Genomic DNA, 25,836 nt, shown 5'->3' with positions numbered 1-25,836 from the left:
GCACGACTGGAGTGAGGTCACGCACGTACTGCACGACTGCAGTGAGGTCACTCACGTACTGCACTACTGGAGTGAGGTCACACACGTACTGCACGGCTGGAGTGAGGTCACTCACGTACTGCATGACTGCAGTGAGATCACTCACGTACTGCACGACTGCAGCGAGGTCACGCACGTATTGCTCGACTGCTGTGAGGTCACTCACATACTGAATGACTGCAGTGAGGTCACGCACGTACTACATTGAGGTCACTCACGTACTGCACTACTGGAGTAAGGTCACACACGTACTGCATGACTGGAGTGAGGTCACTCACATACTGCACGACTGGAGTGAGATCACACACGTACTGCATGACTGGAGTGAGGTCACTCATGTACTGCACGACTGGAGTGAGATCACGCACATACTGCACGACTGGAGTGAGGTCACTCACGTACTGCACGACTGGAGTGAGATCACGCACATACTGCCCGACTGGAGTGAGGTCACTCATGTACTGCACGACTGGAGTGAGATCACGCACATACTGCACGACTGGAGTGAGGTCACTCACATACTGCATGACTGCTGTGAGGTCACTCACATACTGAACGACTGCAGTGAGGTCACTCACATACTGCATGACTGCAGTGAGGTCACTCACGTACTGCACTACTGGAGTAAGGTCACACACGTACTGCACAGCTGGAGTGAGGTCACTCACGTACTGCGCTACTGAAGTGAGGGCACACACGTACTGCATGGCTGGAGTGAGGTCACCCATGTACTGCATGACTGCAGTGAGATCACTCACGTACTGCATGACTGCAGTGAGATCACGCACGTAATGCACGATTTCAGTGAGATCACGCATGTACTACACGACTGGAGTGAGGTCACGCATGTACTGCACGACTGGAGTGAGGTCACGCATGTACTGCATGACTGGAGTGAGGTCACTCACGTACTGCACCATTGCAGTGAGATCACGCACATACTGCATGACTGGAGTGAGGTCACTCGCGTACTGCATGACTGCTGTGATGTCACTCACGTACTGCACGACTGCAGCGAGGTCACGCACATATTGCTCGACTGCTGTGAGGTCACTCACATACTGAATGACTGCAGTGAGGTCACGCACGTACTGCATTGAGGTCACTCACGTACTGCACTACTGGAGTGAGGTCACTCACATACTGCACGACTGGAGTGAGATCACACACATACTGCACGGCTGGAGTGAGATCACACACATACTGCACGGCTGGAGTGAGGTCTCTCACATACTGCACGACTGGAGTGAGGTCACACACGTACTGCACGACTGGAGTGAGGTCACGCACGTACTGCACGACTGGAGTGAGGTCACACACGTACTGCATGACTGAAATTAGGTCACGCACGTATTACACGACTGTAGTGAGGTCACTCACGTACTGCGCTACTGGAGTGAGGTCACACACGTACTGCACGGCTGGAGTGTGGTCACTCACGTACTGCATGACTGCAGTGAGATCAAGCACATACTGCACGACTGCAGTGAGATCACTCACGTACTGCACGACTGCAGTGAGATCACGCGCATACTCCATGACTGGAGTGAGGTCATTCGCGTACTGCCCGACTGCAGTGAGGTCACGCACATACTGCCGACTGGAGTGAGGTCACACACGTACTGCATGACTGCAGTGAGGGCACGCACATACTGCATGACTGAAGTGAGGTCACTCACGTACTGCGCTTCTGGAGTGAGGTCAGACACGTGCTGCACGGCCGGAGTGTGGTCACTCACGTACTGCATGATTGCAGTGAGATCACTCACGTACTGCACGACTGGAGTGAGGTCACAGACATACTGCATGACTGGAGTGAGGTCACGCACGTACTGTACGACTGCAGTGTGGTCACACACATACTGCCGACTGGAGTGAGGTCACTCACGTACTGCACGATTGCAGTGAGATCACGCGCATACTGCATGACTGGAGTGAGGTCACTCGCGTACTGCACGATTGCAGTGAGATCACGCACGTACTGCCGACGAGTGAGGTCACTCACGTACTGCATGATTGCAGTGAGATCACGCACGTACTGCATGATTGGAGTGAGGTCACTCATGTACTGCACGACTGGAGTGAGATCACGCACATACTGCACGACTGGAGTGAGGTCACTCACGTACTGCACGACTGCTGTGATGTTACTCACATACTGCACGACTGCTGTGAGGTCACTCACATACTGAACGACTACAGTGAGGTCACTCACATACTGCATGACTGCAGTGAGGTCACTCACGTACTGCACTACTGGAGTAAGGTCACACACATACTTCACAGCTGGAGTGAGGTCACTCACGTACTGCACGACTGGAGTGAGGTCACTCACGTACTGCATGACTGGAGTGAGGTCACGCACATACTGCACAGCTGGAGTGAGGTCACTCATGTACTGCATGACTGGAGTGAGGTCACTCACGTACTGCACGACTGGAGTGAGGTCACGCACGTACTGCACGACTGCAGTGAGGTCACTCACGTACTGCACTACTGGAGTGAGGTCACACACGTACTGCACGGCTGGAGTGAGGTCACTCACGTACTGCATGACTGCAGTGAGATCACTCACGTACTGCACGACTGCAGCGAGGTCACGCACGTATTGCTCGACTGCTGTGAGGTCACTCACATACTGAATGACTGCAGTGAGGTCACGCACGTACTGCATTGAGGTCACTCACGTACTGCACTACTGGAGTAAGGTCACACACGTACTGCATGACTGGAGTGAGGTCACTCACATACTGCACGACTGGAGTGAGATCACACACATACTGCACGGCTGGAGTGAGGTCTCTCGCATACTGCACGACTGGAGTGAGGTCACACACGTACTGCACGACTGGAGTGAGGTCACGCACGTACTGCACGACTGGAGTGAGGTCACACACGTACTGCATGACTGAAATGAGGTCACGCACGTATTGCACGACTGTAGTGAGGTCACTCACGTACTGCGCTACTGGAGTGAGGTCAGACATGTACTGCACGGCTGGAGTGTGGTCACTCACGTACTGCATGATTGCAGTGAGATCACTCACGTACTGTACGACTGCAGTGTGGTCACACACATACTGCCGACTGGAGTGAGGTCACTCACGTACTGCACGATTGCAGTGAGATCACGCGCATACTGCATGACTGCAGTGAGGTCACGCACGTACTGCGGACGAGTGAGGTCACTCACGTACTGCACGATTGCAGTGAGATCACGCACGTACTGCATGATTGGAGTGAGGTCACTCGTGTACTGCACGACTGGAGTGAGATCACACATGTACTGCATGACTGGAGTGAGATCACGCACATACTGCATGACTGGAGTGAGGTCACTCATGTACTGCACGACTGCTGTGATGTTACTCACATACTGCACGACTGCTGTGAGGTCACTCACATACTGAGCGACTGCAGTGAGGTCACTCACATACTGCATGACTGCAGTGAGGTCACTCACGTACTGCACAGCTGGAGTGAGGTCACTCACGTACTGCACGACTGGAGTGAGGTCACACGTACTGCATGACTGGAGTGAGGTCACGCACATACTGCACAGCTGGAGTGAGGTCACTCACGTACTGCACGACTGGAGTGAGGTCACTCACGTACTGCACGACTGGAGTGAGGTCACTCACGTACTGCACGACTGGAGTGAGGTCACGCACGTACTGCACGACTGCAGTGAGGTAACTCACGTACTGCACTACTGGAGTGAGGTCACACACGTACTGCACGGCTGGAGTGAGGTCACTCACGTACTGCATGACTGTCGTGAGATCACGCACGTAATGCACGATTTCAGTGAGATCACACACGTACTACACGACTGGAGTGAGGTCACGCATGTACTGCACGACTGGAGTGAGGTCACTCACGTACTGCACGATTGCAGTGAGATCACGCACATACTGCATGACTGGAGTGAGGTCACTCGCGTACTGCATGACTGCTGTGATGTCACTCACGTACTGCACTACTGGAGTAAGGTCACACACGTACTGCATGACTGGAATGAGGTCACTCACATACTGCACGACTGGAGTGAGATCACACACATACTGCACGGCTGGAGTGAGGTCTCTCACATACTGCACGACTGGAGTGAGGCCACACACGTACTGCACGACTGGAGTGAGGCCACACACGTACTGCACGACTGGAGTGAGGTCACACACGTACTGCATGACTGAAATGAGGTCACGCACGTATTGCACGACTGTAGTGAGGTCACTCACGTACTGCGCTACTGGAGTAAGGTCACACACGTACTGCACGGCTGGAGTGTGGTCACTCACGTACTGCATGACTGCAGTGAGTTCACGCACATACTGCCGACTGGAGTGAGGTCACTCACGTACTGCATGACTGCAGTGAGGTCACGTACATACAACATGACTGGAGTGAGATCATGCACGTACTGCATGACTGCAGTGAGATCACTCACATACTGCACGACTGCAGTGAGGTCACTCGCGTACTGCCCGACTGCAGTGAGATCACGCGCATACTGCCGACTGGAGTGAGGTCACACACGTACTGCATGACTGCAGTGAGGGCACGCACGTACTGCACGACTGAAGTGAGGTCACTCACGTACTGCACTACTGGAGTGAGGTCACACACGTACTGCACGGCTGGAGTGTGGTCACTCACGTACTGCATAATTGCAGTGAGATCACTCACGTACTGCACGACTGGAGTGAGGTCACGGACATACTGCATGACTGGAGTGAGGTCACGCACGTACTGTACGACTGCAGTGTGGTCACACACATACTGCCGACTGGAGTGAGGTCACTCACGTACTGCACGATTGCAGTGAGATCACGCGCATACTGCATGACTGGAGTGAGGTCACTCGCGTACTGCACGATTGCAGTGAGATCACGCACGTACTGTCGACTGAGTGAGGTCAAGCACGTACTGCACGACTGCAGTGAGGTCACGCACGTACTGCCGACGAGTGAGGTCACTCATGTACTGCACGATTGCAGTGAGATCACGCACATACTGCATGATTGGAGTGAGGTCACTCATGTACTGCACGACTGGAGTGAGATCACACACGTACTGCATGACTGGAGTGAGATCACGCACATACTGCACGACTGGAGTGAGGTCACTCACGTACTGCACGACTGTTGTGATGTTACTCACATACTGCACGACTGCTGTGATGTCACTCACGTACTGCACGACTGCAGTGAGGTCACGCACGTATTGCACGACTGCTGTGAGGTCACTCACATACTGAATGACTGCAGTGAGGTCACGCACGTACTGCATGACTGCAGTGAGGACACTCACGTACTGCACGACTGGAGTAAGGTCATGCACATACTGCATGACTAGAGTGAGGTCATGCATGTACTGCATGACTGGAGTGAGGTCACTCACATACTGCATGACTGGAGTGAGATCACACACGTACTGCACGGCTGGAGTGAGGTCACTCACGTACTGCATGACTGGAGTGAGGTCACGCACGTACTGCACGACTACAGTGAGGTCAATCACGTACTGCACGACTGCAGTGAGATCATGCACATACTGCATGACTGCAGTGAGATCACTCATGTACTGCACGACTGCAGTGAGATCACGCACGTACTGCACGACTGGAGTGAGGTCACGCACGTACTGTACGACTGCAGTGAGGTCACACACATACTGCATGACTGGAGTGAGGTCACTCACATACTGCATGATTGCAGTGAGATCACGCACGTACTGCACGACTGGAGTGAGGTCACTTACATACTGCACGACTGCTGTGATGTCACTCAAGTACTGCACCACTGCAGTGAGGTCACGCACGTATTGCACAACTGCTGTGAGGTCACTCACGTACTGAACGACTGCAGTGAGGTCACGCACGTACTGCATGACTGCAGTGAGGTCACTCACGTACTGCGCTACTGGAGTGAGGTCACACACGACTGCACGGCTGGAGTGTGTTCACTCACGTACTGCATGACTGCAGTGAGGTCACTCACGTACTGCATGACTGCAGTGAGATCACGCACGTACTGCACGATTGCAGTGAGATCACGCACATACTACATGACTGCAGTGAGATCATGCTCATACTGCACGACTGCAGTGAGATAACGCACGTACTGCATGACTGGAGTGAGGTCACGGACGTACTGCATGACTGGAGTGAGGTCACGCACGTACTGTACGATTGCAGTGAGATCACGCACATACTGCACGACTGCAGTGAGGTCACTCACATACTGCGCTACTGGAGTGAGGTCACACAAGTACTGCACGGCTGGAGTGTGGTCACTCACGTACTGCATGACTGCAGTGAGATCATGCACGTACTGCACAATTGCAGTGAGATCACGCACATACTACATGACTGGAGTGAGATCATGCATGTACTGCATGACTGCAGTGAGATCACTCATGTACTGCATGACTGCAGTGAGATCACTCACGTACTGCATGACTGCAGTGAGATCACTCACGTACTGCACGACTGCAGTGAGATCACGCACATACTACACGACTGGAGTGAGGTCACGGAAGTACTGCATGACTGGAGTGAGGTCACGCACGTACTGTACGACTGCAGTGAGATCACGCGCATACTGCATGACTGGAGGGAGGTCACTCGTGTACTGCACGATTGCAGTGAGATCACGCACGTACTGCCGACTGAGTGAGGTCAAACACGTACTGCACGACTGCAGTGAGGTCACGCACGTACTGCCGACTGGAGTGAGGTCACTCACGTACTGCACGATTGCAGTGAGATCACGCACATACTGCACGGCTGGAGTGAGGTCACTCATGTACTGCACGATTGCAGTGAGATCACGCACGTACTGCATGATTGGAGTGAGGTCACTCACTTACTGCACGACTGGAGTGAGATCACACATGTACTGCACGACTAGAGTGAGATCACGCACATACTGCACGACTGGAGTGAGGTCACTCACGTACTGCACGACTGCTGTGATGTCACTCACATACTGCATGACTGCAGTGAGGTCACGCACGTATTGCACGACTGGAGTGAGATCACTCACATACTGCATGACTGCAGTGTGGTCGCGCACGTACTGCACGACTGCAGTGAGGTCACGTACGTCCTGCATGATTGGAGTGAGGTCACTCATGTACTGCACGATTGGAGTGAGAGCACACATGTATTGCATGACTGGAGTGAGGTCACTCACATACTGCACCACTGCAGTGAGGTCACGCACGTATTGCACGACTGGAGTGAGGTCACGCACGTACTGCATGACTGGAGTGAGGTCACTCACGTACTGCACAACTGCAGTGAGGTCACGTACGTCCTGCATGATTGGAGTGAGGTCACTCACGTACTGCACGACTGGAGTGAGATAACACATGTATTGCATGACTGGAGTGAGGTCACTCATGTACTGCATGATTACAGTGAGATCACACACGTACTGCCGACTGGAGTGAGGTCATGCACGTACTGCACGACTGCAGTGAGGTCGCGCATGTACTGCACGACTAGAGTGAGGTCACTCACATACCGCACGACTGGAGTGAGGTCACTCACGTACTGCACGACTGGAGTGAGGTCAGTCACGTACTGCACGACTGGAGTGAGGTCACTCACGTACCGCACGACTGGAGTGAGGTCACTCACGTACTGCACGACTGGAGTGAGGTCACTCACGTACTGCACGACTGGAGTGAGGTCACTCACGTACTGCACGACTGGAGTGAGGTCACTCACGTACTGCACGACTGGAGTGAGGTCACTCACGTACTGCACGACTGGAGTGAGGTCACTCACGTACTGCACGACTGGAGTGAGGTCACTCACGTACTGCACGACTGGAGTGAGGTCACTCACGTACTGCACGACTGGAGTGAGGTCACTCACGTACTGCACGACTGGAGTGAGGTCACTCACGTACTGCACGACTGGAGTGAGGTCACTCACGTATTGCACGACTGGAGTGAGGTCACGTAGGTACTGCACGACTGGAGTGAGATCACACACTTACTGCACGACTGGAGTGAGATCACACACGTACTGCACGACTGGAGTGAGATCACGCACGTACTGCACGACTGGAGTGAGATCACACGTACTGCACGACTGGAGTGAGGTCACTCACGTACTGCACGACTGCATTAAGTCACGCACGTATTGCACGACTGGAGTGAGGTCACTCACATACTGCACGACTGCAGTGAGGTCACTCACATACTGCATGACTGCAGTGAGGTCACACACGTACTGCACGACTGCAGTGAGGTCACTCACGTACGGCATGACTGCAGTGAGGTCACTCACGTACTGCACGACTGGAGTGAGGTCACTCACGTACTGCATGACTGCAGTGAGGTCACACACGTACTGCACGACTGGAGTGAGGTCACTCACATACTGCACGACTGCAGTGAGGTCACTCACGTACTGCACGACTGCATTAAGTCACGCACGTATTGCACGACTGGAGTGAGGTCACTCACATACTGCACGACTGCAGTGAGGTCACACACGTACTGCACGACTGGAGTGAGGTCACTCACATACTGCACGACTGCAGTGAGGTCACACACGTACTGCACGACTGGAGTGAGGTCACTCACATACTGCACGACTGGAGTGAGGTTACACACGTACTGCATGTCTGCTGTGCGGTCATGCACCTACTGCACGACTGCAGTGAGGTCGCGCACGTACTGCACGACTGCAGTGAGGTCACGCACGTACTGCTGACTGGAGTTAAAGCTGGTTCTGAAGCAGTCAGCAGTGAGCTACACCCTGAGGGTGGCTGCTAGCAGGAACCAGAAGAGCAGGTCCTACCTACGAGCCGATCAATCGTTGGGTAACACACAGATTCATTCAAGAGGAAGTAAATCAAGAGGAAAAATCCCCCCCAGTAAAGAAACATTTCATTAAAGTCTACTTAAGACAGCTCACCAGTCACCTTCTGAATTTATTATTATTAACAAAGTTTATCTATTTTATGTCCTCATGCCTAGTTTCCTAGGGACATGTGGTACACAAGTGGATGCCCTGCTCCCACAGCCCCCGAGCTAATATATATTTCATCACTAAGCGAGGCACAATAGAGGCCGAGTTAGCACACCAAACACACCCCTCCCCCTCCCCCCACCCCACGATCTATATATAGAATAACAGATAGCCGGGAGTGAGTTACAGATACTGATTCAATAGTCGCCTTCAAAAGGGAATTGGATAAATACTTGAAGGAGAAAAATTGCTGGGATATGGGGAAAGAGCGGGAGAGTGGGACTAACTGGATTGCTCTTCGAAAGAGCCGGCACTGACTCGATGGGCCGAATGGCCTTTTTCTGTGCTGTACTATTCTATGATTCTATGATTCCCTTTTGGAGTCCATGCTGACTACTGTTTATTATATTTTCAGTTTCTAGATGTTTTTCTATTACATCTTTGAGTAAGGATTCCATTATCTTTCCTACCACAGATGTTAAGCCAATTGGTCTATAGTTCCCTGGACTTGTTCTTTTTAAATATAAGAATCACATTCGCTGACTGCCAGTCCTCTGGCACTATTCCCTTTTCTGATGAATTTTTATATATCTGTAATAATGCCTCTGCTATCTCTTCCCTAACTTATTTTACTATGTGCGGATACAATCCAGCAGGACCAGCGGTTTTATCCTCTCGTAAGTTTGATTAGTTTATCAATGATCTCCCCATTTCTATCTTAAATATCTTTATATCTTTTTTGATTTATTCTTCTAGTGGTATGGTTACCCTGTTAGTCTCCCTGGTAAATACCGAGGCAAAGTAATTATTTAATGTTTCTGCTATTTTGCCGTCATTACCTGTGAGTTTATTGTGCGTATCCCTCAGTGGCCTATTCTGATTTCTCTTCTGTTATTTATGTGTCTGTAGAATACTTTATTATTTCTTTTTTTATTCCTTGATCATTTAATTTTGTAGTTTCTCTTTGCCTTCCTAATTGTTTTTTTTGACTTCTTTCCCAACCTCTTCATATTCCCTTCTGTCACCCCCTCCTTTGTTGTCTCTGTACTCAGTGCGTGACTTTTTCTTTCGTTTCAATGTTGTCCTTATTTCCTCATTCATCCACAGTGTGTCAGTGCTGGCTAGTTTGTTCTTGTTTTTTAGTGGGATATATTTCTCCTGGACTTGCTGTATTCAATGTTTCCCACTGCTGTTCTATTTCCATGTTTCTATGTCCTAATCCCCTCAACTTTTCCATATGGTAGCGAGTTCCACATTCGAACCACGTTCTTGTATAATGTTGATTATATATCGGGAGACGTGAATGATTTTTGAACTAACTACGGTTAGACACACAGACACACCTCAGTGGAGTCAGACAGGGAGAAAGGAAATGGTTTGTTCTGGTAATTACCTGTACATAGGAGGAACGTAGGAACAGGAGTTCCTCAACCCTGTTCTGCCATTCAGTTAGATCATGGAACAGAGAGGGACAAGAAAGGCTGTCACACAAAGAGAGAGCTTGAAGGTCGAGGTGAGGGAAGGATTACCTAGCGAATGGTAGCTTTCTCCTGTCTCAGATTGTGAGTGGTACTTGAAGTAACTCCCCAGAATGTGAACTGAGAGTAATGGAGACTGAAGTGGCAGTTTAGGAAGCTTTGTCAGTCCTGTATGTAACATGGTGATACCCAGTTTGGAGTGTCTCTTCAACCATGTGCAGATGGTTCTGAGAATCAGTCACCTACCAATGTGTAATGCATGCAACGTTCATTTGATGTTCAGCGAGCAACGGAAACTTACAATGGAGATTAAAAACAAACAAGGCAGGATTCTCTGATTTTGGCACTTTGCAGCCTTCCGGACTCAATATCGAGTTCAACAATTTCAGATCAGAACCTCGGCCCCTATTACATTTTTACTTATATTTTTTATCCACCCCTTTGTTCTGGTTTTTCCCTTCCCTCCCCCCCCCACCTTTCCTTTTTTTCTCTCTCCCACATGGCCGCTGTCTCTCATTCTGCCAGAACATTTCACACCTAATCTAGAGCCGTCTTTTGTCTCCACTAGTCCTATCACCATCTCGTCTGGTTTTGAATACCTCTTAATGTCTCTTCTCTTTTGTTCTCTCCCAGCCCTGCCTTTCGATCTATTTCATTTCCTTTCCAGTTTTGAAAAAGGGTTTCGACCCGAAACGTCGACTCTAATTTCTCTCCACGGATGTTGCCTGGCCTGCTGAGTTTTTCCAGCATTTTCTGCTGTTATTTCTTTGATTCTCTGTTCGTCTGCCTGTGATTTCTGCCCACTCGTTTCAACGGGGTGAAAAGAACTGAGGTAAAAAATAAAGCGACTATCGCCACTTCAAGGTATTGAATGACAGGCCGAGTCGCCCAGATTGACTGGGTATTCCTTACCTTGTCGGAATATATTGACATGCGTGTCGTCAAGCCAATCACAGGGATTCGGTAGAAGCCGGCGGTGTAAGATACAGGAGTTGGAGTGAGGTGGTCACTTGGACCAGGTGGGTGGCTCACCAGTATCGCATACACCTGGGAAAGAAACCACACAAAGAGCTGTGAAAACACACAGGAACCGAGCCTCCTCCAACATCACAGCACTATTAACCTGGAGGGCCCAGACCCGAATGGGCAAGGAGTCGGAATAGCAATCATGTGTTCAGGCCCATTGTTTCCCATCCAGCACCCCACCCTTTCACAGGGATGTTTCCATCCTCCCAGTTAATACCAACACTCTTCCCCCGCGCCCTCCCGCCCCACCCTTGCCCATACTGGCAGTCTCTCTCCCCTTCCTTTCCCCATTCAGTGCGGGCACTCTTTCTCCTCCCCAGTCAAGAAATTACACTCCTCCCCCCACTCCCCTCACTGAAGGCTAGAATTACATAGAATCTACAGAAACAGGCCATTCGGCCCAAGTGATCTATGCCAGTGTTCATAGTCCACACGAGCCTCCTCCCACCCTACTTCCCTCTTCCCACCTGCTCCCAGATCCCTCTATTCCCTTCTCCCTCATGTTTGCATCAAGCCTCCCTTTAAATGTATCAATGCTATCTGTTTCAACCACTCCATGTGGTCAAGAGTTCCACATTTCCACCACTCACTGGTGTAAAGAAATTCCTCCTAAACTCTTTATTTGATCGGTTAGTCACTAACTTATATTTATGCCCCCTTGTTCTCGACTCCCCGACAAGTGGAAACGGTTTCTCCACATCCACCCGATCGAACCCCTTCACAATTGTAAAGACCTGTATCAGGTCTCCTCTTAGTCTTCTCTTACCCAGAGGACGCAGCCTCAGTCTACTCAATCTTTCCTGACAGTTGCATCCCCTCAATTCTGGGATCATCCTTGTAAGTCCTTTCTGCACTTTCTCCAGTGCTTCGACATCCTTTGTGTAGTATGGAGTCGAGGGCTGTGCACATCACTCCAAGTGTAGTCCAACCAAGGTGCTATATAAATTCAACATTGCCTCCTTGCTTTTGTACTCTACTCCTCTGGGCACTAACGCCAATACTTTGTTTGACTCTTTATGGCCTTACCAACTAGCGATGCTGCTTTTAGCGATTTATATCTCTTTATTTCCAGATTTCTTTGCTCCTCTACCCTCTACCCCATTTAGTTTCTTATCTTCTAAGTAATAAGTGGCCTCCTTATTCCTCTGATCAAATAGACCATCTCACACTTCTCGATGTTGATTTTTTTATCCATTTATCTGCCCAATCTGCCATCCTATTTATGTCCTCCTGTATTTTAGTGCAATCCTCCACATTATCAGCTCTGCTCCCTAATTTTGTATCATCTGCAAATTGCGACGCCATACCTCCAATTCCCAAGTCCAAATCTTTTCTATATACTGTAAGGTGAGCAGCAATGGTTTCAGCGCAGATCCCTGCAGGACATCACTTCCCACTTCCTGTCAGTCCAAGAAACTTCCCTTAACTCCGACCCTCTGTTTTCTGTGTGTAGACACCGTTCAATCCATTCTGCTTCCTGACCCCTGTCTCCACAGGCCCTGACCTTTGTCAGGAGTCTCTTATGTGGCACCTTATCGAAGGCCTTCCGAAAGTCCACGTACATCACATCCACCGCATTACCCTCGTCTACTCTTTCTCTTACTTCTTCAAAGAATTCAGTAAGGTCAGTTAAACATTTCTGTCCTTGTAGAAATCCATGCTGAGTATTTTTTATTATATTCTCTGGCCTGGATTTCAATTCCCCCACCTGGTGGAAACCAAACGGAGGGGCAGTTACGTGGGAATTGCTCACTCCTTTCCTGCCCCGGTCTGACCAGCTGCAATTTTAAATTACAGGCGGCAAGAACACCTGTCTAAAGCCGGAGAGGTCCTCTTTAAATATGTAGAGTGGGCTTCGATGACGTCATGGGGGCCCGATCTGCAATTTTAGCCTGGGGCATGAGCAGGGGAGCAGTGGTGGTTTCTCCATCAGGCCAAACCTGCCAGGACCCAGATCCTGGGTCAAAAGAAGCCCGGAAGGTACGTTTTAATTTTCTAGGTTTCCTTGAGGGTCAGCGGTGCTCCTCCGGGGCCTCACAAGGAATCCTTGGGTCTCCCCTTGCCCCGTATTCACCCTGCTCCCCTGATCGTGATCATCTCTGGACCCCCGCTCCTCAACATTTACCTGACTGCTGGGTCCTCCTGCCGCCCGAATTCCCGCTTCCGCCCGCCCCGGCCAGGCACTGACTTCCACTACCCTTTGTGTGAAAAGGTGTTTCCTGATTTTTCTTCTGAATGGCCTGGCTCTAATTTTAAGGTTATGTCCCCTTGTACTGGATTCCCCCAACAGAGGAAATAGTTTCTCTGATACACGTTTGTTCCAGTCAACCTGCTTAACAGTTCCCTCGCCGCTGCCTTGAATGCCCTTGTTCTCAGCAAATCGATTACCGTTTCCCATCCTGTCGCACCCATGGTACAATCCTCATCTTCACTCCCTCAAGTCAGAGGGGTGCAAACCCGAGTGTAACTGCAGCACAGCTGCCTTCATCATCACTCGCCAGACCCAGCTTGACTGCGTCAAGCATTACCGTGCTTCCCTCTCGTCAGCCAAACCTGCCCATCATTCCAGAGCAAGGCCAAGCCCAGGCTCCGTTTCTCCATGACCAAAAGCCACCTTAACCCTCTCTCCCTGTCCGTCCACCCTCACTTCAAACACAAAGCATGAGGAGCTCATGGGTTTCTTCATCTCCAAAACAGAGACCATCCATGCAGCTGCCTCTAACCCTTTCTCCTGCCACCAACCTCCCCCTAGACTGCCACCAACTCTTCAGTGGCATTCAGTTTCTCACTCACCCCCAACCCTAACCAACCCAGCCCTCTACAAGCTCATCTTATCCTTGAGACCCACCTCCTGCTCCACTGACCCCCTTCCCAATCAGCTCCTGATCACTCAACTCCTCGTAGTGGTCCCCTGCTCATTCTGTCTCATCTCCAACCTCCTTTTATTTCCTAAGGTCCTCAAGTGCATCATTGTCTCCCAGCTCATTGGGCATTTCATCCAATACTCACTATTCGAATGCCTTCAGTCCAACTTCTAATCTTCTAATAGCACTGAATGGGCACTAGCCCTGTGGCTGCATTATCTCTCTTCATCCTCCTTGACCTTTCCACAGCAGTCGACATAGTTGACCATGCCATTCTCCTCCGCTTCCTCCACATCGTCAGACTGCATGTTTGACATCAAGTATTGGGTGAGTTACAACTTCTTTCTGCTCAGCATCGGGACGACAGTATCCAGCATTGTCAGTCCTACTACAAGCTCTTCTCTCTTGTCACTGCTTCCAACCCCCTCCCTGGCCACTCCCTCATGAACTAATTGCAGCCTTGGTGTCCTATTCAACCTGAGCAGGGATTTTAACACCACACCCTACCCATCACCAAGATCACTTAGTTCCACCTTTGCCCCGACGCACCCCAACCACTGCTGGCTGCCGTTCCTCTAAATTGCGTAAATACAACTTGTCCAAAACTCTGCTGCCTGCATCCTGTCCCGCATTAAGTCCTGTCTGCCGATCACTCCCATCCCAGCTGAACTACATTCCCCATCCCCCAACGGATTAAATTCCAAGATCTTCATCCTCAACTTCAAACCTCTCCACGCCCTTGCCCTGCCCTTACTCTGCAAACTTCTCCAGTTCCAACTTTCCTCCTGAACCCATTGTCCGTCTCACAAGTCAGCAGCAGGTTCAAAGCACTGACTGTCAGTGTGAACTGTTGATGGTTGGCTTATATGTTGTGGTTAGGAAGGAGTCATTGGGTATCGGAAAGGTTCAGTCGGACTGGAAGCAACAAACCCACCACTTAAGTATAAAATGGGCAACAACTTTGATCCGGGAAAGTACACATTAGCCTAGCATCAACAAGGCTGTCATGGTGCCCATCTTCAAAAGGGAAATAAAGCAGAGACAAGCAACCACAGACCCAATAGACTTACAAACATTCCATGTAAAATAATGGAATCGATTATCGGGAGTAAACTGGAGGATTATCGGTACAATAATAACTGCACAAACAGCAGTCAGCATGGACTGGAAGGCCCAGCCTGACCAACCATCAAGGAAGTCAAGCCCGAGTGGACGGTGAAACTTCCACAAGGCTTTTGACAAAGTTCCACATGAAAGGCTTTTAGTTAAACTCAAAGCTGTAAGGATTCAGGGTGGACCCTAGGTATGGATAACAAATTGGCTGAAGGCTAGAAAACAATGATTACTCTTCAGAGGAGACATGTCCAGGTAGGGAGGAATACCAAGGAAGGTGCCCCAGGGCTCGGCGTTGGGATCACTGGTGTCTAACTTACATAAGTGACCTGGATTCAGAAACTCATGCAAATTGGTCAAATTTACAAATGATACCAAACCAGGAGGGGGAGTGGGATTAAAGAAGGCAGCTCAGAAATTACATAATGAGTTAGATTAAAATATGTAAATGGTTAGAACAATGGCAGATGACATTTAATGCATACAAGTTTATAGTACTGCCCATTGGAGAAAAAAATAAGTGATACACATACACCATGAATGGTGTTGAAATAGCTGAAGATGAAGTCAAAAGAGATCTAAGAGTCTTAGTTAACTCAACACTGACCATACCAAACCAATGCCAAGCAGTAATCAACAAAGCCAACAGATTGTTGAACTATAGTCAAAACAGTAGAATATAAGTCGAGAAAGTTGTACCCAAACTGTACATGGCTCTGGTCAGACCGCACCTTGAGTGCTGTGTCCAGTTCTGGTCGCCAACACACAAAGGGGGCAGTCAAACACTGGAGATAGTTGAGAGAAGAGCCACAAGCTGGTCCCAACTGTCAAAGGACCGAGCAATGAGGAGAGACTAGAGACATTTGGGCTTTTCAACCTCGAAGAGGCATCTGAAAGATGATCTTATAGAGGAAGATCAGGTAATAAACAGTATGGGAATATTACTTAAAGTTAAATTCCAGGAGTAGGACAAGGGGACATAGAATCAAACTAATAAAAGGACTGGTGTCAGCAAAAGTCTTCTTTACACAAAGAGAAGTCAATGTGAGGAATAAACTTTCAGGAAGGGAGGTGGAGAGGCAACCCTGGAATCATTTAAGAAACAATCAGATGCTGAAATGGGCAGGACTTCAGAACCTACTTGATAGATGAATTAAGATGGGCCGAATGGCCTTCCTTATCCATAACTATCTTGTAAATAACAGGTAAAATAAAGGAAGCTATATTTAAGCAGCTGGGGGAGAACAGCCACCCAAAGAACTCTCCCCCACCCACCCCAGATTTTCCTTCCTCCAAGATATTACAATACAGGAAAGGAATACCTTAGAGGAGGGAAAGTCTAGGGGTGAGTTCTTTTTATTCAAAGTATATAAAATAGATTGACAAGAGGTTCTCGTCTGATGAGTTTGTTTTGATTAGCGCCTTGGATTTTGTCACAAGACTCCTATTTTATTGTCCTGTTCAATCTCTCACCAATATTACTGTAAATAATTTTATTTGTGAATGAAGTAGTTCGCCTGAACACTACCGCCATGATCTCCTGCGCTGGCAGATCGTGAGATCAGTCGAGTGTGCAATGCCCCGGTAGCGCCCCGGACCGGGTATTGAGTGGCACCCACTGCCTTACCGCCTGCCGCAAGCAACGACAGGTTGAGGGGAGCGTTTTGCAGTCAGGAAGGGACTGGGGGAGCGCTATTTAAAGGTGACCGCTTCCTGCCTTTTTTGTTGGTGACATTTTTGCACCACGCATTCTGAGAGAGAGAGGGGGAGACTTCTGGAGAGATTCAACGCTGTGTGAAGGGGTTCTGGGTACTGAGCAGCACTTTGCAGGTTCATTTTGATTTGCCCTTCCTTGTATTTATTTAGAAGAGACTGTGGGGGCTGCACTCTGAGCTCTTTCCCTGGGCCTCTCCATTGTTCTTTCCAGCAGATTTGATGTACAGGTCTCTCCAGGCCGAGATTCAAGGCTGCAACGAACAGGGTGTGGATGGAGAGCAAGATCAACCCTCCCCTTTAAGAACTGGCCGGCGCCAGTGTGTCTGTGTTCCATTGCTGACTGACATCACCTGAGCTTCGCCAGCGCTCTGAGGTAGCGCCTCGCTCCTCGGCCTTTGCGCCTTAAGACAGGTGTGAAGCGCCTGATTTAGCGCTCCAATCACCTCCAGGGGCAATAAAAGCCAAGTTTGCAGTCGGAGGCGATAATTAGCACCCGGCCAATAATTGCGCCCCCAATGGGGCGATACTGAATTTCTCCCCCATAGAGTCATAACGGCACAGAAGGAGGTCATTTGGCCCATCGAGTCCGTGCCGGCTCTCTGTAGAGCAATCCAGTCAGTCCCATTGCCCCGCAAGTTTATTTCCCTCAAGTGCCTATCCTGTCTCCCCTTGAAAACATTGAGTGTCTCCGCTTCCTGGGATACCAGACTGATACCTGGGATGGCAGGAATGACGTATGAAGAGAGATTGGGTCGTTTAGGCTTATATTCACTAGAGTTTAGAAGAATGAGAGGGGATCTCATTGAAACTTATAAAATTCTAACAGGACTAGACAGACTAGATGCAGGAAGGATGTTTCTGATGGTCGGGGGAGTCCAGAACCAGGGGTCACAGTCTAAGGATAAGGGATAAGCCATTTAGGACTGAGATGAGGAGGAATTTCTTCACCCAGAGAGTGGTGAACCTGTGGCATTCTCTACCACAGAAGACAGTTGAGGCCAATTCAATAAATATATTCAAGAAGGAGTTAGATATATTTCTTAAGGCTAAGGGGATCAAAGGATATGGGGAGAAAGCAGGGACAGGGTGCTGAATTTGGATGATCAGCCATGATCGCATTGAATGGCGGAGCAGGCTCGAGGGGCCGAATGGCCTACTCCTGTTCCTATCTTCTATGTTTCTATGTTTTCCACCACTTCCATTGGCAGCGAGTTCCAGGTCCTCACCACTCACTGCGTAAAAAAGTTTTTCCTCACGTTCCCCTTGTATCTTTTGCCCAAAACCTTAAATCCCTAGTCCTTGTACCATCAACTAGTGGGAACAGCCTTTCCCCATCCAGCCTATCCAAACCCGTCCTAATCTTCTCCAGCTCTATCAAATCACCCCTCAACCTCCTTTGTTCTAATGAAAACAAATCCAGCTTCTCCAACCTATCCTTGTAGCTAAGATCCCTCATCCCCGGAATGATTCTGGTAAATCTCCTCTGCACCCTCTCAAGGGCTTTCACATCCTTCCTAAAGTGTGGTGACCAGAACTGGATGCAATGCTCCAGTTGTGGCCTAACCAGTGCTTTATAAAGGTTCAGCATAACTTCTCTACTTTTGTACTCAATACCTCTATTTATGAAGCCCAAGATCCCATATGCTTTGTTAACCACTCTCTCAATATGTCCTGCCACCTTCAGGGACCTATGCACATTAACTCCCAGGTCCCTCTGTCCCTGCACACTCTTTAAAACTGTGCCATTAAGTGTATATTGCCTTTCCCTGTTCCTTCTGCCAAAATGCATCACCTCACACTTCTCTATTAAATTCCATCTGCCAATTGTCTGCCCATTCTGCTAGTCTTTCTATGTCCTGTTGCAGTCGATTGATATCATCATCACTGTTTGCTACACCCCCAAGTTTGGTGTCATTGGCAAATTTAGAAATTCTACTCTGTATTCCAATATCCAGGTCATTTATATATATCAAAAGAAGCAGTGGGCCCAGCACTGACCCTTGGGGAACACCACTGTCTACCATCCTCCAGCCTGAAAAACAGCCATTTACCACAACTCTCTGTTTTCTGTCCTTAAGCCAATTTCTTATCCAAGCTGCCACTGACCCACCTATTCCATGAGCCTCAATTTTGTTAACCAGCCTTCTATGTGGTACTTTGTCAAACGCCTTCCGAAAATCCATGTAGACAACATCCATTGCATTCCCTTCATCAATCCTCTCTGTTACTTCATCAAAAAATTCAATTAGATTAGTCAAACACGATCTGCCTTTTATAAACCCATGTTGGCTCTCCTTAATTAGCTTAAACCTCTCCAAATGCCAGTTAATTTTTTCCTTGATTATTGTTTCTAAAACTTTACCCACCACTGATGTTAAACTGACCGGCCTGTAGTTACTAGGATTGTCCTTACACCCTTTCTTGAACAATGGTGTCACATTTGCCACTTTCCAATCCTCAGACACCTCCCCCGCATCTAGGGAAGATTGGAAAATTATGGCAAGCCCTTCCGCTATCTCCTCCCCCAATTCCCTTAGCAACCTGGAATGCAAGCCATCTGGACCAGGCGACTTGTCCACTCTAAGCATACCCAGCCTTTCTAGTACATCCTGTCTATCAATTTTCACCCCTTCCATTGCTTCTACCTTTCCCACTTCTACCGATATTTTGTCAGCATCCACCTCCTTAGTAAACACCGATACAAAGTACTCATTGAGTATTCTAGCCTTGCCCTGCGCTACTAAGCATATATCACCTGCTTTGTCTTTAATAGGTCCCACCCTACCTCTTACTACCTCTTACTGTTTACATGCCGGTAGAAGATTTTTGGGTTCCCTTTTATGTTAACCGCCATTCTACTCTCATATTCTCTCTTTTTCCATCTTATTTTCACCTTCACATCCCCGCTCAACTTATTGTATTTGGTCTGGTTCTCCCTTGAAGAATTCACCTGACGTGCATTATACACCCTCTTTTTTTGTTTCATCATCTTCTCTATCTCCCTCATCATCCAAGGAGCCCCTGGATTTAGGAAAACCTTTGACAATTTACCACATGGTCGATTACCAGCGAAGATTAAAGGGTATAGAGTTAGAGGAAGGTTAGCAAACCAGATTTTAAAATGGTTAGAAAGGAGAAAACAGAGAGTAGGAGTTAAGGGCAGATTTTCTGAGTGTTTGGAAGTGGGTAGAGGAGTCCCACAGAAATCAATATTTTGGATATAGGCCTAGAGAGAGTATATAGCAGAAAGAATCGACAAGGGTTGTTAAATCCGTGTATCTTGATGTTGTGTGTCCTTCAATAATGTGACAAGAGACTGCAGGGAACAATCAACAGGTGTTTACTGGATGAGGGTTACTCTAAGACTAACTGTACAGATCCCAACTCAGGGTTATATACAGGTGTGGTCACTGCCGGTACTACTGTATACAGGAGCTGTAAAAAGTAGTTCTCCCCTTAAAGGTACATACACTACAAGGGTAATGTAGTAGATGTAATATATCTAAACTTCCAAAAGGCCTTCGATAAGGTACCACATAATAAACTAATGAATAAGGTCAGAGCATGCGGAGTCAGGGGACAAGTAGCAGAATGAATTGTTAGCTAGCTGTAAGACAGAAAGCGGAGAGTAGGGTAGCTATTCACAGTGGCAGAAGGTGGGAAGTAGGGCCCCACAAGGATCAGTGCTGGGACCACTGTTGTTCACAATTTACATTAACGATTTAGATTTTGGAATCAAAAACACAATTTCTAAATTTGCAGATGACACCAAATTGGAGGGGCTAGTCAACACCGAGGAGGACTGCAACAAATTACAGGAGGACATTAATAAACTTGCAGAATGGACATATAATTGGCAAATGAATTTCAACATAGATAAGTGTGAGGTATTACATTTTGATAAGAAAAACCAGGAGGTGACATATTACTTTGAAAAAAAAATCTGAATGGTGTAGAGGAGCAAAGGGATCTGGGAGTACAAATACACAAATCACAAAAAGTTGCAACACAGGTCAATAAGGCCATAAAAAAGCAAACCAAGCACTAGGGTTTATGTCTAGAGGGATAGAATTTAAAAGTAGTGAAGTTATGCTAAACCTGTATCGACCACACTTGGTGTACTGTGTACAATTCTGGTCGACGTATTATAAAAAGGATAAAGAGGCACTGGAGAGGGTGCAAAAAAGGTTTACTAGGATGATACCAGAACTGCAAGGTTATACCCATCAGGAAAGGATGAACAGGCTGGGTCTCTTTTCTCCTGAAAAGAGAAGGCTGAGGGGTGACCTAAGAGAGATCTTTAAAATTCTGAAATGTTTTGATAGAGTGGGCACAGAGAGAGTGTTTCCACTTGTGGGGAAGAGCAAAACTAGAGGCCATCAATATAAGATAGTCACCAAGAAATCAAATATGGAATTCAGGAGAAACTTCTTTACTCAGAGAGTGGTGAGAATGTGGAACTCGCTACCACAGGGGGTAGTTGAGGTGAATAGCATGGATGCATTTAATGGGAATGTAAGAATATGGGTTTAAAAGTGTATTTTGAGGGGTTAAGCACTGCAAGAATTATATGACCCTAAGCTTTTCTCTAAAGCTACTGCTCTGCAAAAATACACTGTTTTGGACTGTCTGCTGGCTTCAGGCAGGTGCAGTATCACAAGTGGCCTTGTTATTGCTAAAACTAATTGTTACTGCTACAAGAGAGAGGAAAAGAACAGGGTGAGACTTCGAGCTGTCTACAGCCTTATCTCTTTCTATGTCTGTGGGAATGCACAAACTTTTGTAAGTTGTTGAAATATAATTCAAACATAATTCCCTTTTTACTATTTTTCAGCATACAGCTTTGCTAGATTGCAGTTTCACATTAAGGTTGCTAATCCATAGGTTTATTAGTTTAGATTTATTTCTCATCTGTTAGAATTAGGGGAAAGTATGTATTTGCAGTTAGAACTCTTGTTGTCCTCAAGGTTGCATCATCGACAAACAACAGGCACAAGGAAAGCTTGTGCTAAGGCTGTGAAGCAGACAAGGCGGGCCCAAGGCTTGTGCCTGAACACAGAACTTGTGGTGCCTATGATTGGATGGACTTTTCCAAAGTTCCATTTTTTGGGATACATCCTAGTAGGTTTGGGACATTCTCAGTGTAGAAGGGCCAGGAAGGGCACCAGACAGGTGTGGACATGTATAAGAACATAAGAATTAAGAACAGTAGGAGGCCATACGGCCCCTCGAGCCTGCTCCGAGATTCAATAAGATCATGGCTGATCTTTGACCTCAACTCCAATTTCCCGCCTGATCCCCATATCCCTTGATTTCCCTAGAGTCCAAAAATCTATCTATACTCAATGATTCAGCATCCACAGCCCTTTGGGGTGGAGAATTCCAAAGATTTACAACCTTCTGGGTGAAAAAACTCCTCCTCATCTCAGTCTTAAATGACCGACCCCTTATCCTGAGACTATGCCCCCTAGTTCTAGACTCTCCAGCCAGGGGAAACAACCTCTCAGCATCTACCCTGTCAATCCCCCTCAGAATCTTGTATGTTTCAATGAGATCACCTCTCATTCTTCTAACCTCCAAAGAGTATATGCCCAATCTAGTCAATCTCTCCTCATAGGACAACTCTCTCATCCCAGGAATCAATCTAGTGACCCTTCGCTGCACCGCATCTAAGGCAAGTACATCCTTCCTCAGATAAGGAGACCAAAACTGTGCACAGTACTCCCGATGTGGTCTCACCAAGGCCCTGTACAATGGTAGCAAGACTTCCTTACTCTTATACTCCAACCCCTTGCAATAAAGGCCAACATGCCATTTGCCTTCCTAATTGCTTGCTGTACCTGCATGCTAACACTCTGTGTTTCCTGTTCGAGGACACCTAAATCTCTCTGAACACCAACAATAGTTTCTTACCATTTAAAAAAATTCTGTTTTTCTATTCTTCCTACCAAAGTGAATAACCTCACATTTTTCCACATTATACCCCATCTGCCACATTATTGCCTATTCACTTAACATGTCTATATCCCTTTGGAGGCTCTTTGTGCCCTGCTCACATAAGGGGTCGGCCATTTAAGACTGAGATGAGGAAGAGTTTCTTCACTCGGAGGGTTATGAATTTTTGGAATTCTCTACCCCAAAGGGCTGTGGATGCTGAATCGTTGAGTAGATTCAGGGCTGAGATCGATAGATTTTTGGACTCGTGGGGAATCAAGAGATATAGAGATCGGGCGGGAAAGTTGAGTTGAGGTCGATGATCAGCCATGATCTTACTGAATGGCGGAGCAGGCTCGAGGGGCCGTATGGCCCACTCCTGCTCCTAATTCTTCTGTTCTTCTGTTCTATCCATTCTAATATATTAGCCGCAACTCTATGAGCCCTTATCTTGCATAACAACCTTTTTTGTGGCACCTTATCGAATGCCTTTTGGAAATCAATTATGCTGCATCCACTGGTTCCCCCTGCTAGTTACATCCTCAAAAACTCTAATAAATTTGTTAAACACGATTCCCCTTTCATAAAACCATGTTGACTCTGCCTAATCATGTTATGATTTTCTAAGTGCCCTGTTACCACTTCCTGAACAATGGATTCCAGCATTTTCCCGACGACTGATGTCAGGCTCACTGACCTGTCGTTCCCGGTTTTCTCTCTCCCTCCTTTCTTGAATAGCTGGGTTACATTTGCTACCCTCCAATCTGCTGGGAACATTCTAGAATCTAGGGGATTTTGTGCGCAAATTGGCTGCCGCGTTTCCTACATTACAACAGTGACTACACTTCAAAAAAAAGTACTTCATTGGCTGTAAAGCGCTTTGGGACATCCGGTGGTCATGAAAGGCGCTATAGAAATGCAAGTCTTGCTTTTTCTTGCTAAATAAAATCATAACTGTTACCAATATAGAGTCAGCTTCGAACTATTAAACAGACAGTCCAAATGAGGGAGGAGGGAATAGAGGCTTATGCTGATAGATTTAGATGAAGAATCTAAATCGAGTGGAGCATAAATGCCGGCATGGACTGTGTAGTGTATGTAACCTGTACCACCTTAAGAGGATACCTTAAGGTGATGGACTACTTTTTGATGGCTCCTGTACATTGTAGTACCGGTGGTGACCACACGGGTATATAAACCCTGTGGAGCAAAGTGTATTCCAGTTCAGCCCTGACCCTCAATTACTAAAGGCCTGTTTAATTATTTCTGTAGTCTGTGTCCAGTTATTCAGCATAACTACATTTGGAAACACAGACTCAACAGTGGCGACGAGTCTGATCTTACCTAGCGGCAGTTGCATCAAAGGAAGCTTCGCCTCTGAAACGGGCGTCGATCAAGGACATCCACCCTCAACATCCTGCTGGGCACTGCATAGCACGGGAGGCAATCGGGAACCCGGGTTGGTTTCTGGCCACGAAGTCAAACATCAGTGAACATCCCTTCGACGACAGCGGCGGGTAAGCCCGATCGAGCGGCACGGGGGGGAAGTCGGCCGAGTTGCCAGTGAGAGAAGGGGAGGGAAACGACGAAAAGGGCGGAGAACACGACCGCAGCCGGTGTCAGGGGCCGGACTGCAATCGGGGCAGAGACGCGCAGCAGCCAGAAAAGCGTTTATGTCCACAAGGACCGCGGGAGCGGCGGAAAACAAGAGCAGCAGCGTAGGGGAAAATAAAGGACCGCTGGGAGGCGAGAACGGCAACAGCGCGGTAATCGCCATTTTGAGTCGGCGGGGGAAGAAGACAAGCGCGGGAAAAGCCGCCAAGCGCGGGAAGCCGCCATTTTGAAAAAAATAAAATAAAATAATAATCATATCCGAAGGAAAGGAAACTCAACAAGGATGCCAAAAACGGGTAACATCACTGCTTTTGATAGCGATGTGGAAGATTGGGCTACTTATGTGGAACGCGTCGAAGTTTACTGTACAACGAATGAGGTACCGGAGGATAAGAAAGCACTAACCCTATTAAACTCGATGGGTGCGAAGACGTACGGGTTATTAAGGAACCTTGTAACACCAGATAAACCGGTAGGAAAGAGTTTCGCGGATATTGTTACTATCCTGCAAGAGCATTTAAACCCCACGCCGCTGCTGATAGCGGAACGATTTAAATTCTACAAAAGAATTCAACTTAAAGAGGAAAGCAACGCTGAATTCTCAATCGAACCCAGAAGCGACTGCTAGAGGAAAAGGATCTTACGCTGGACAAAGCTTTCAGCATTGCAGCATCGCACGAGGCAGCAGCACGAGGCGCTGCAGAGATACAGCAAAGGCCATTGGAATTCAGCACCAATGAAATGGCATTGGGCGCAGTAAAGTGCTATCGTTGCGGAAGGACAACGCATGACCAGAACCAGTGCTGGTTCAAAGATAAAGAATGCAGGCAATGTGGCAAACTTGGTCACATAGCGAGAGTATGCCGGTCAGGAAAGAAGACCAGCAGCAAAAAGTCGCCGCAGGAGAAGTACAAAAAAGTACACAAGGTGACAGAGAACAGTTCGGATGAACAGAAGATGGATTCAGACTCCAGCAGTAAGGAACTGGGTTGTCTAAAAATACATAATGTGGGTAACACAGCAGACCACCAAACTATCTGGGTCATGCTTCGGATAGCAG

At 48.1% G+C, this 25,836-nt stretch overlaps 1 protein-coding gene across 1 annotated transcript in view; it reads right to left on the bottom strand.

The window, feature by feature from the left end:
* The window catches only part of LOC147101900 (glutamate receptor ionotropic, NMDA 1-like), a 128,339-nt gene that overhangs the window by 86,583 nt on the left and 15,920 nt on the right, over window positions 1–25,836 (bottom strand). Inside the window, exon 2 of the mRNA XM_085965922.1 lies at window positions 11,422–11,556. Within this exon, the coding sequence (XP_085822048.1) occupies window positions 11,422–11,556 (135 nt within the window). The remainder of the gene's footprint in view (window positions 1–11,421; window positions 11,557–25,836) is intronic.

This window comes from Somniosus microcephalus, chromosome 23 (genome assembly GCF_052327205.1).
Source record: "Somniosus microcephalus isolate GS21.2 chromosome 23, FLI_Smic_1.0, whole genome shotgun sequence".
Classification (NCBI taxonomy): domain Eukaryota; kingdom Metazoa; phylum Chordata; class Chondrichthyes; order Squaliformes; family Somniosidae; genus Somniosus; species Somniosus microcephalus.
This window is presented reverse-complemented; position numbering and strand designations above follow the sequence as displayed.